Source organism: Mytilus galloprovincialis, chromosome 14 (assembly GCF_965363235.1).
Source record: "Mytilus galloprovincialis chromosome 14, xbMytGall1.hap1.1, whole genome shotgun sequence".
NCBI lineage: Eukaryota > Metazoa > Mollusca > Bivalvia > Mytilida > Mytilidae > Mytilus > Mytilus galloprovincialis.
This window is the reverse complement of record NC_134851.1, coordinates 59,262,470-59,275,851: the sequence shown is the minus strand read 5'-3', so window position 1 is coordinate 59,275,851 and position 13,382 is coordinate 59,262,470. Positions and strand designations below refer to the sequence as shown.

The window sequence follows — 13,382 nt, the reverse complement described above, 5'->3', positions numbered from 1 at the left end:
TTCAAATTATAAAAAAAAATCTAAAATTTAAGGAACATGCAGTTTACAGGGCATGGACATGATAATATATAATATGTAATTTTATAGTTTTTTTTCTGAAATGGTGATAAGGTTTTATATTTGTTTACAGAAATGTCATGACCTCAAGTGACAACAAATATTCAGAAACGTGTGTTTTGTAATTGATCCATAATTATGACATAGTGTTTATAGTTTCATGCTGTTTGCTTGAGGTTGACAACCTTGCCGAGAGAGCCATACTTTATTCATTCGATGAGAAGGAAGAATAGTTTCAACCAATAGAAATCACTGTACCATACGCATATTAGTAAAACTTCCTTGTTATAAAACATCTGTTGACAACATCAAATATCGATAATCGAAGTTAGTTCATCCCGTTTTCTCCAGGTTGAGATCAATATTGTGTCTGATAGAATGTAAGCATGTTATAAATAATAATAAAAAAAAAAACATGTGGAGCAGGGCAAACTTAACCTTACTAAGTACCTGATACCTTAGATCTACCCTGGTATCGTGGGGTCTGTTTTCTTCTGTCTTACATTTGCTATCTTGTGCTTTGTAGACTGTTGTTTGTATTTTTGTCATTTATAGTTTTTTTATTATGACTTTGGAAATTTGTCTACAACTTAGAAGTTCGAATATCACTTGCTATCATTCGCCACTATTTGCGGTCGGAAAAAAACAACGAAATAAAAAAAAAAATGTCAAAACAGAAGTCCTTTCATGTCTTCTTATATCACGGACAATACAATCAATATGTTTTCCCAACACCCAGAAAGAATATCAGAGTCAACAATTTTGTGATGGCTACCTTACTAACTACATGTATGCATTTTTTTTAATTCAAACAATCTAATACTATTTTCATCATCAGATTTGTAAGGGGGTATTTTGATTACTATCGTACTGGAAGTCATGCTTCATTTTATGTTTTTTTGTACAATGTACATTGATGTATATCAAAAACAGTTCAGCGAACTAAAGCACTATACGTATACTAGAATCTTGTAAAAAAATCCGAAAATAAACAAAATAAAAAAAAGGCGATGTAGTATGATTATCAATGAGACAACTATTCATCATTGAAGTTGATCAAGTGGATGTTCAACTTGTAAAAAATAGGAGATGATAACAAATGAGATATTATAAAATTATGAATTGAACTAAAACCTCAATGAAAACCAACCCGAGTGTATCAAAGTCGAAGGTTCAAGGGTGAAGAGATCCTACTCCAGTAGTTGCAACTGTCAGATCGGTTGTGTCACATTTAAAGATTAGAAGGCAACATTGATGTTAAAACATATTAGAAATCAGAACCGATTGCCTCTGATATGCAAAAAAGGCCATCCGTTTTGATCAAGAAGTATCAATACATGTTATTTAATGTCATTTTCAGCAGAACCATGGTTTTATGAGAGCATGGATTGATATCTTTTTGTTTTACACATATATCTTTTTGATTCTTATCCCGGTGTATATATGCAATTATGATTTCTTGTTTCTAATCCAAGATGTCGAAAGACCATAATTTTGTAGAAAATCTCCATGAAACAATGTTGAATAGATTGGTTTATTATCTATTAGCAAAAGTACAGAAGCATGTATCATCGAGGATATTGCCACGTATACAGTTCAATGAATTTTTCGGTGATATTTTTACACAAAAATATGCTTTTTTCAAAATTAAATGCGACAGATTGAAAAAAAAACCTTGATCATGATGTAAAAACTACGTAGACGTGTGTTTATTGATACGTTACAGACAATAAACCATCAATATACATGTATTTATACTATCGTTATTAAAACTAAGATTTACAGAAGTGAACATACAGTTCTACAAATATGAGATTCGTAACTGGTCTTTTCATAGTATGTTTCGTAGTGATGATATTTGATCAATTTGAAGGTAAGATGATTATTCTGTAGTTTTATTTTTATTTACTTTCTCCAATTAATGCTTTTGTTTTAGATGGGAAATAAAAAATAGTAATTTTAAACATAAAATATTTTTGTTTACGAAACTCTGAGGAAAATTCAAAATGGAAACTCCATAATTTAACATGTCAAATGGCAATATCAAAAGCTAAAATACATCAAACGAATGGATAACATTTGCCATATTCCTGACTTGTTGCAGGCATTTTATCATGCAAACTATAACCTTTTGTATCATAAGCATTTCTCTCAATTGATTGTGTTTATCTTACTAAACAATAATACATCCAAAGAAAGCATACCATTTGATATAAACGACATCTTTATTCATATATGGTAAGATTGCAAATGATATAAATCTTCACCAGGGACAAACTTTTTTTTAGAGTAACCAACTATTTGTCACTGTGATTTGTTTTAAATTTGTCATTTCGGTTCCTTTTGTATATGACTACGCGGTATGGGCTTTGCTAATTCTTAAAGGACGTACGGAGACATAAGTTGATACATTTCTGTATAATTTTAGTCTCTTATGGAGAGGTTTCGGTACTTCTACATCCTCTGATATTAAATGTTTGTTTTTGAGCGTTTCTGGTGAAGGTAAATCCAGAAAAGTGCTTCGGACGCATTAAACTATTAAACGTGTTGGTTTCAATTTTTCACATCACTTGGGTCGATACCTCTGCTGGTGGACTATTAGTCCCCGAGGGTATCATCAGCTCAGTAGTCAGTACTTCGACACTGACATGATTTAACAAACCTTTCTAAAATTGTCCGTTTATAAATTTTGAAATTATTAAGAAACTAAAGTTTCAGCTCCCTCAGGCAAAGTTGACTTTAGATGAATTTGGCTATTTATTCTAAGCATTTTTGACACATAGCTCTTCAACGGATTCGGTACTTATACATCCTCGGATACACAATGTTTGACTTTGAGCGTTCCTGATGAAGGTAAATCCAGAGAAGCGCTTCCAACGCATTAAATTATTCAACGAGTTGTTTTCATTTTTTTGTACCATTGGCAAACAAATTACATTTTCTTTTTATGTAAAATGAAAGGGAAAACTGAAGACTTAACAAAATCAGTCACACCAAAACCATTGGTGTAATCCCAACTTTTGCAGTCACACTTTTTCGTTATATGTATTGCCAGTCTGATATGGTTTAGATAACGTTTCTTTAGATAAACTAAATTTGATGTTTAAAGAAAGGAAACTTGAACACAAACTCCAAAGAAAACCAATCTTAGTTTATCAAAATCGGAGGTTGAAAGATGAATTAATAATTATCTTACCTTCTATGTTTAAAGAAAGCAAACCTGGTAGATAAATAAAGGTAACAGTAGTATACAGATGTTCGAAATGCATAAATCGATTGAGAAAAATACAAATCCGGGTTACAAACTAAAACAGAGGGAAACGCAACATTAAAATGTAAAAGACATAGAGACGAACTATAATTTTACAATGGCCATTTTCCTGACTTGGTACAGGACATTTTAAGATAAAAATGGAGTAGCTTTTAAATTACATATGACATGCGTATTGATTTGTTTTTAGTCACACAAGGACGAAATAAAAAAGTTAGTGGACATGTGAGAAACTACAGAAATGAAGAAATTCAAAAGAACAGAAGATATCACGAACATGGAACAGATACGCAGAAAGTAAGGAAGCACATAAATGGTAAGCTGATTTAGTAAATTTATGTCACATAACGTTTACTTTTTACCAACGGAAGTCATGTGATTCTATTTTCCAGATCCTCTTCCTGTTTTATGGTCCTTATTTCTATATTTTTTTTTATAAAACCTGCATATCGAGAACACACGAAAGTGTTAATTTGTTTGTGTTATTTTCTTGGTTTGCTATCCAATAAACGATCATCTTTTATAACACTGTGTCAACTACGGTTGTTTTCTAAAGAAACATGCTTTTTGGTGACTTATATCGTTTTATAATGCGTGACAAAATTACATGTTTTTTTACATTAATGAGTGTTTTTTATTATTTCTATACATTCCGTCTTCTCAAAGCTATCAAATTATAACTGTTTCTCTATTTTCATAGAATGTAAAACCACGTGTCAGCCTTGAAACCACGTGTTATTTATCATTTTGATCTGTTGTTTTCTTTATTGTTTAATTCCTTGATTTTTTCAATGAGCGCTATAATATAATTCTCACTTAGTTTATCTGCAATTTAAAAAAGAAACCGACAGAAAACTCTCTGTTCTTCTCTTAAATCAATACTGTGGAGCTAGAAAATTGTACATGTTCATTCATGGATATTGAATTTCATGGTTTGTCCGATGTCTGCATACAAGACAATTGAAAATTTGTTAGTCGTTTAATATTTCGTTTCGTTTGCCTGTACTCGCGACTTCCACGATAAATGGCGTCCAACGAAAAATAGTTCACAGTACTTTAAAATTAAAACAATAGAAAAAAAGCCCCAAAACTAATCGCCGTGTAGTCGGCTTAAAACTACCATTTGTTTATATATGTAATGCGAAACTGATTAAGTCAATGATATGCATAATGAATGTAACTTTGAATAATTAGATACACTTGAATGCAATGCTCGAGGCGGGCAATGTAAATCATCATGTGAAGAAAGCGAAGAAGATACAGGATCTTGCTGTAAAGAATACAGGTGTTGTCAGCCTATGACTTCTTGTAATGGTGAGTAAATATAAGTCATCATCTTCATCTTTATCTCTATCATAGACGTGTTCGTCCTTCTCGTTGTCCAATCACCATCATTATTGCATAAACAACTTCTACATCATCATCATCATCATCATCATCATCATCATCATCATCATCATCATCATCATCATCATCATCATCATCATCATCATCATCATCATCATCATCATCATCATCATCATCATCATCATCATCATCATCATCATCATCATCATCATCATCATCATCATCATCATCATCATCATCATCATCATCATCATCATCATCATCACTCATCATCATCATCATCATCATCATCATCATTGCCTGTTTATTTTCAAAAACACTATTTTGTTTACAGATAGGGAAGATTCCACATGCAGGGACACCTGTAACATAAAAGGAGATGAGTATATTGACATCACTCTGATGTGTTCAGATAATACAAGTTGCTGTAGGTTGTGTAATAGTAAGTTTGTATTATAAGGTGTTCGATAGGACTAAAGCATTTTAATATACATACATTAGGCCGTTAGTATTCTCGTTATTTTACCTCTGTCACTTCGGGGCCTTCTATAGCTGATTATGTGGTATAGGCTTTACTCATCGTCGAAAGGCGTGCGGTGACCTATAGTTGTTAATATTTGTGTCATTGGTGTCATGTGGAGAGATGTCTCATTTGAAATCATAACACATCTTCTTTTGTATATGGTTGCCTAAGGAAATGCATGTACCAAGTCCAGAATAATACAGTTATTTTCCTTTCTATTGAGGTTTTTGAGCTTTTGATTTTGCCATGTGATAAGGGATTTCCGTTTTGAATTGTTCTCAGAGTTTATTATTTTGTTATTTTACTTTTTTTCAATATAACCATTTGAAAATATTCAAAACAAAATGTCATGAGAAGAATTCGGACATTACATCTAATTAACATTTATCTTGTGACAAAGCCATTAAAGCGAGAGGTTTGTCTAGTGACGAAACCAGGTTCAACCCACCATTTTTTCTTACAAATATCCTCTACCAAGTCAGGAAAATGGCCATCGTTATATATACTTCGGTTTTGTGTGTGTTGCGTTTTAGTGTTTCTTTTGAGTCGTTATTCTCTTATATTTGATGTGTTTCCCTGAGCTTTAGTTGGTAACCCGGATTTGGTTTTTTTCATAATCGATTTATGAATTTCGGTATACTACTGCTGCCTTTATAAAGTAAAACACATGATGCACTTACTATGTTACCTTATCCAGATGTGCTCTGTTCGACGTACAAGCAATTTCGCCATTGTGTTAACTTTGATTTATATCTTCCAAATGATAATATCTGGGGTTGAAGTCATATAACTGTGCTCAGGACTTGAATAAAAAAAAATGCATGCCCGAAAGATGAAAAACAATATTTTGATTGGTTGATATTGGAGTATCAGTACAATGTACCAAAAAATGCCTCGAAACTTTTATGACTTCACATCCAGATTTTCACATCGGTAAACTACTCTTATTTCGCCTCGATTTCAACAAAAAATAATATTTCAACTTTCAAATGATAAACTTCCTATTTTTCAGGACCAGACATTTTGCTCCAATGAATGACTTTATCACAGACTATTTTCGTTAATATTCTAACTATAAAAATCGTAGTAACAAGTGTTTGATCCTAACACTAAAACTGATCCAATAGGAAACAAGTAAAATAGCAAATATGCCGAACTTTTAACGGAAGTATAGGGCAAAATCAAAATCTCACCCACAGACATAAAATAAAATAACAAAAATACCGTACTTCTAAACGGAATATTCCTAAGTTAAGGGCAAAATCAAAATCTCAACCTCAGGCCCTAAATGGACAACGTAGGCACCCTCTACAATGGACACGTTTACTATTACAATACCATATTGTTTAAAATCGTAATATAACCTATCATGGTAATAGTTGTTTGTCTTAAATCATATATATTTGGTCTTATAAATGATTGTGACATTTTGGCAAAGTTAGGATTTGCATGACTAGTGGTGCATGCATTTCATTAAATGATCCTTTTTTTCACGACTAACATGTTGTATGTTTGACTTGGATATATAGTTAGTTATCTAGCCACATTCGTTTAGATTGGGAACGTATAATCCTACGAATCGTGTAGAAAGAGTTTTATGTTCTCTGTACCTTTAATGAACCTTTCAAATAAAGGCAACAGTTCAGAGTATATCGCTGTTCGGAAGTAATAAATTGATAGAGAGAAAATAAACAAACATTCTCGAGTAGGTTTGTCGGTGACTGAAGTACGAAAAAGTTAATGTCCCCAACAAAATATCTTCCATTCCAAATAAACTGCATTACTTTCAAACCCTTGCTGTATTATTGCTACTGTTTTTATGATCCCCAACATGCCACTATACATGTACATAAAGCAATCACTAACAATTTTTATTGCTGAATAATAACTGAACTATTTGGTATTACAGAACAAAGTGGTGGGAGTTTTACTGGACCAATGGGAAGTTTTTTCTCACCGAACTATCCATCCAACTACTGCAATAGACAAGATTGTTTTTACAACATTACAGTTGAAGAAGGTTCTAATATAATGGTGATCTTTTTAAACGTGTTCCTGGAGGACGAGGGAGATGGTGTTTTGGTAAACATATGTTCTTTACTTTGGTAGATGCTTTTTGTGTTTTTTTGTAAATGATTGTTTGTTTTGAGATTGTAGCGCAGTGATGTCTGCTGTAACCATAATTTGGTTATTTTACCGATTAAGTTTGTTTTGTTCACGCATCGTTGTAAAAATAATGGAATTTGATGCGACTGTCATATAAGTGAGAGGTTTAGCGCTATAGAACCAGTTTCCAATCACCATTTTTTATATTTGAAAATGCCTGTACCAAGACAAGAATATGACAGTTGTTGTCCATTCGTTTGATGTGTTTTATCATTTGATTTTGCCATTTGATTTAGTACTTTCCGTTTTGAATTTTCCTCGGAGTTCAGTATTTTTGTGATTACATGAAATTATCTGAATAAAAATACAGATCCTGGGTCTAGTATAAAAAAAGAAGATGTGGTATGATACAACTCTCCACAAGAGACCACTTGACACAGACATTTACAATTTTAGGTCATCGTACGTCCATCAACAATGAACATAACCTGTATAAACCAGCTATAAAAACCCAAGTTTGCTAACAAGGATGACAAATGATAAATTTTACTTCCTGTTTTGAAGATCTTTCAATATCATCTAGTTGTTGACGGATTATTGCATATTTAATGTATGCAAAATCTAGAGAGAATTATTTCCCGCTACATTTTAAATGGTTTATATCTCGAAAACAAGCACACGGACCTATCAATATTTTTTGCTAATTTAGTTTCTTTAATTATATACGATCAATTCAGATTTTTTTTGAAAAAGCCTGTTATTGTTAAACAGAGTAGCGAACATCAATAAGTAATATAATATTATCTTCTACTTACATATAATGAATAAGTGAACATGTCGTAAGTGAACTTTATGTTTTTGTAGACCATTTATTACATTTTGTTCACGCATCATTGTCAATATGATGGAAATTGCTACGAATGTCGTACAAGTGAGAGGTTTAGCGCTATGAAACCATGTTCAATCCACCATTTTCTACATTTGAAAATTCCTGTACTAAGTCAGGAATATGACAGTTCTTGTCCATTCGTATGACTTATTTTGCCGTTTGATTTTGCCATTTGATTAGGGACTTTACGATTAAATTTTCCATGGAGTTCAGAAATTTTGTGATTTTACTTTAAACAATAACTTATAAAAAGCAAAGATCAGTTAAAACATTTATTTCAACTTTTTGAAATTAAAAATGTATTAAGGAATAATGAAATCAAACTACAAAACCAAATTAAACAAGACAGTAATGATCCTTTCTGATTTTGTTGAATTTATATTTTTATATATTGTAACCCGAATTCGATTTTAAATTTGAAAAACGACAAACAATGGAAATTCTATTCTTTCTTTGAACAGATATATGATGGAGAAATTAAACCAGAAGCTTTACTGTATGAAATAAATGTTGATCAGGCTGATGAAATAGAAGTAAACTCTACATCCAATAAAATGATAATTCACTTTACCTCCGATTCTTCAATTACCAATGCTGGGTTCCGTGTCAATTATAAAGCCATTTGGTAAGTACATACCGCAACTTATTATCTGCATACCCCTCCAGATCAACTGAGACCTGATTGGTTGAGATCGTGTTGACCAGTCTGAAGCTGTCTATGTTGTGTTTCGTTTACTCTTGTTTGTCTTTCGGTCTTTATCTTTTTTCCATATTTTTGTAAGTTTTTTTTTGACTAAATTTTTTGATTTGTATAGTTTGCTCTCTCTCCCTGACAACGTATATCATTAGTTAATTAATTGTAGGCATAAACGGTCATTTTGATCTTAACATGGACGAAAAAGTCTGAGCAATAATTTTTTCAGACTTATCCACTGCAGTAAATGTTCAGATAAATGTTCTTGCAGTCAATCTAGTGCTGATGAGTTGCTTTTGACACAATTCAATTGCCAAACAAAATCATTATGATTAGTAATCAAAGGTTCCAGGCTTATAATTTAGTACGCCAGACGCGCGTTTCGTCTACATAAGGCTCATCTGTGACGTTCATATCAAGATATTTATAAAGCCAAACAAATACAAAGTTGAAGTACATTGAGGATCCCAAATTCCAAAAAGTTGTGTCAAATACGGCTAAGGTAATTTATGCCTGAGATAAGAAAATCCTTAGTTTTTTGAACATTTACAAAAATGACCACATTATTTATTTTCATGTCAACACCAAAGTGTTGACTACTTGGCTGGTCATACCCTCGGGAACGAAACATCCACCAGCAGTGGCATCGACCAAGTGGTGTAAATAGTTATCAAAGGTACCAGGATTATAACTTAGTACGCCAGACGCGCGTTTCGTCTACATAAGACTCATCAGTGACGCTCATATTAATTAGACATATTGTAATTGACTGCGAGCAAATTGCCCAATCAGACGTGAGAACCACTGTCGATGAGTCTGAAAATTTACTGAATGACTGAACATGACTTTATATTCTATTGTTCAGTCTATTAAAAGCATTTCTGAATAATGTTATATGAAAAAGTGTTTACAAGTATTTTAAGAAGTAACATGTAATTCCAGCTAAGAAAGGAGACAAAAACATACATGTATAATGAAAAAACCTAGATAAAAACAAGTTCATGAAATCATTTTTTGGTGAAGTTTGTGATGTTCAGTCATTATGTTTTCTATGTGGTGTTTTAAATACTGTTGTTTGTTTTTGGTCCTTTGGTCTTTTGTTTGCCATGGCATGGTCAGTTTGTTTGCATATTAAATAATTTAACTCCCTTTCCGTATCGTTTGCATCTTTTCAACAATAAGGAAAACAGTAAAAGATTAGCATCACTTCACAAAACACATGTTGGTCCTAATGTAAAACCAAAAGAAGACAGATTTATTAAATTGGAATTTGATGACGATTTTTTCTGATGTTGCGCCGTTACACCTTTGTCTTTCTCTGACAGACATGGTTTAAAACATCAAATTCAAAGCACCTGTCCCAAGGGACTTTAAGTTAGTGGTTTCGTTAGGTCATGTCAATCACATCTGGTTTCGTAATTTTTTAACATATTGAAAAAATCGTAAGTTTCTCTTTAGATATTATTTCACACTTTTCTTGTCGATGTCTGTTTGCGGTAAAAAAAAAAAAAAAACCCACCATTTTTAAAAAAAATAATAGCAATCAAACTTCATTTTGTATATACGTCTCCGGGTTGATAAATTTTCATTGTCATACAATTGAGAATGGAAATGGGAAATATGTTACAGAGGCAACAACCCGACTGAGGAGCAGATAACATCCGAATGCCTTCAACGCAGCGATAAAATCTCAAACCCAAAGGTGCTTTAGTACATTAATATTTAAGAAGAGCGATGGGGACAACAAAATGAACGTGAGCATCCTGACCAAAACAAAAGGTAAAGAAGAAAAAAATACAAAAGGCAACACTGACTGCGAACAGATTAATATGTTTTGACTTAAACTAAGGATGTAAACAAAAAAATAATCTTTAAACATGATTTGTTTTTGATAAATAAACAATGGATAAACCTGGTTTGTTGGCTAGCCAAACTTTCCGCTTATATATCAATGTTAAATAATATCGCTAAACTTGTAACAAAATGTGATAGAAAATAACAAAGAACACCTTCCATTAATGACAGATAGCATAAGACACTACAAACATTGGAAAGAAAATTAAACTATCTGATACATGTGATATAAGCAGATTTATTGTAGGATTTATTTTTTCAAAATATTTCTAATTCATTTTTATTAATTATGTTATTGTATATCAGATATATAACTATAGTCTTTTATTTTACAGATGACACACCTACGCCAAGTGACGCTATAATTAAATAAACCTGATGTTGAACTGTTATCTATATTAAATAAGTTCAATATATTTTATGTCTGTTTTTTTTTAAAACATCGTTGTCTATATAATTGAATTGATGCAACTGACATACAAAAGAGAGAGGTGAAGCTAGCTTTAAAACCAGGTTTAAACCACCATTTTAGACAAACAATTTCCTATTTTAAGTCAGTTATATGACAGATGTTATCCAATCGTTTGGTGTGCTTGGGTTTATAATTTTGCTATTTGATATGGAATGTCCATTACGAATTTTCCTGATAGTTCAGCTTTTTGTGATTTTACTTTTTTCAATGTATGATATTTGTAGATTATAGTATACATATAATGTCTTATGAAAACAATATTGATATCAATAACCTTCTTCTATTAGCATCGTTTATTGGTAATTACATATATACACACACATATGTATATTCGTGAAGCATATAAGTTCGTCTGAACCAGTGACAACCCTACCACAGATTTATCCATCGGATCACCTGCAGTGATGGTGATACATGGCTGTGTACAAATATATACATGAACTCATTAACTTACAAATATTGACATAATTGAAAATTAATAAAATGTATTTGAAATTTTTTCGAAACACAAATTAGCATAAATAAAACATTTTCGACAACCAAGATTTTTTTTTTTAGGGGGGAGTTCTTTACGATTTTCTTTTTATTTCGAAATGTCAATGTTTCCACTGTCAACTTTATCATACAACGACTTATGAGTTTGACTATACCTTTTCCTCTCTTCAACAACAACGAGACGCATCTTGATGTTGATACCTCGGGATGTCAGGATTTCCCTACGTCAGTCTTTGATTTGGTCAACTCTGCCATCCCTTTGTGTGTAATACGACAAGATAAACACTGAAATGCGATTTTCATACAAATGAGAAGTTTAGCTTTTTACAAACCAGGTTAAATTAACCATTTTTTACATACGGAGATGCCTGTTCAAGTCAGGAACATGCCAGTTGTTATCCATTTGTTTGCAATCTGTTGTCCTTCTTTTTAAACCAGAGAGATTGGTGGTGCTCACATGAAGGAAAGAGAACATTCATTCTTGTTCAGTTTACCAATAAAGAAATTTATCAGCATGAGCAGCGTTTTACATTACCAGGAGATAATATAAAAAAATAACTCTTTATTTTCAAAATTGGTTTGTTGCTATTGTATCCTACATTTATACCAAAATAATTGAGCATAAAGTATAAAAATATAAGCAAGCATAGCAGAATTTTAATTTATAGCAATACTTACAAACCACCGTTGTATGTGACTGTTACCACTCGCCTTAAATTACTGGAGATCTAAACATAATTCAACTGGAACATCTCCAAAAGGTGATATATTATGGGCTTAAGTTAAGAGAACTGCAACACATCAATTGGATTAATAACTTAAAAATAGTTATGGATTCCATTAAGAACTACGCTAGAGCATGCTCTAAACGAGAAGTTGAAATAGACACTTTGTCAGAATGAGTCAAAACAATCAGGTCTTTGATAAAACTTCAACTTCATAAGTAAAAAAAACCACTATGTGAATGCTCGATCAAAGTCCGTTTTCAGAGTTAAAGAGCCTGTGAAATGTCTGTCATCTTTTCGCGACTAGTATCGTAAATCTTATACACACACAGGAGCCTTGGAGGCTGAATGGTCTAAGTAGTTACTGCTGTTATCACTAGCCAGTCAACACTGATGTCGTGAGTCCGAACCCCGCTCGTGCGGGTGCACTCAACTTCATTCTTAATTGACAAATAAAATTGAGAATGGAAATGGGAAATGTGCCAAAGAGACAACAACCCGACAATAGAAAAAAACAACAGCAGAAGGTCACCAACAGGTCTTCAATGTAGCGAAAAACTCCCGCACCCGGAGGCGTCCTTCAGCTGGCCCCTAAACAAATATATACTAGTTCAGTGATAATGAACGCCATACTAATTTCCAAATTGTACACAAGAAACTAAAATTAAAATAATACAAGACTAACAAAGGCCAGAGGCTTGGGACAGGCGCAAAAATGCGGCGGGGTTAATCGAGGTATATCGAGGATCGATGATTTTCTCCTGACACTCCGGCTTCCTCCAACAATAAAAACAGGCAGCCACAAAATAGCATAAATGCGCTGCTTAGAAGTGGCGTTAAAACACCAAAAATCTAAATCTTATAAAACATATAACCGTATTCCTGTATCAAGGGAGGTGCAGGTATTGACATTGATATCAACAGTACTACAATAATCTTATAAGTGTCT

General features: G+C 32.5%; 1 protein-coding gene across 2 annotated transcripts; it reads left to right on the top strand.

The window, feature by feature from the left end:
* The first annotated feature begins 322 nt into the window (after positions 1-322).
* LOC143059246 (protein SpAN-like) lies at positions 323-11,157 on the top strand. 2 transcript variants are annotated; one of them, XM_076232725.1, is made up of 8 exons: positions 323-437; positions 1,843-1,930; positions 3,519-3,644; positions 4,523-4,642; positions 5,010-5,117; positions 7,108-7,280; positions 8,655-8,818; positions 11,077-11,157. In XM_076232725.1, coding segments are annotated over exons 2-8 (756 nt in total). In that variant the 5' UTR covers positions 323-437; positions 1,843-1,866; the 3' UTR covers positions 11,078-11,157. The 2 variants fall into 2 exon arrangements, with proteins under 2 accessions (XP_076088840.1, XP_076088839.1); XM_076232724.1 differs by lacking the exon at positions 323-437 and having other exon boundaries at positions 1,809-1,930.
* The last annotated feature ends 2,225 nt before the right edge of the window (positions 11,158-13,382 follow it).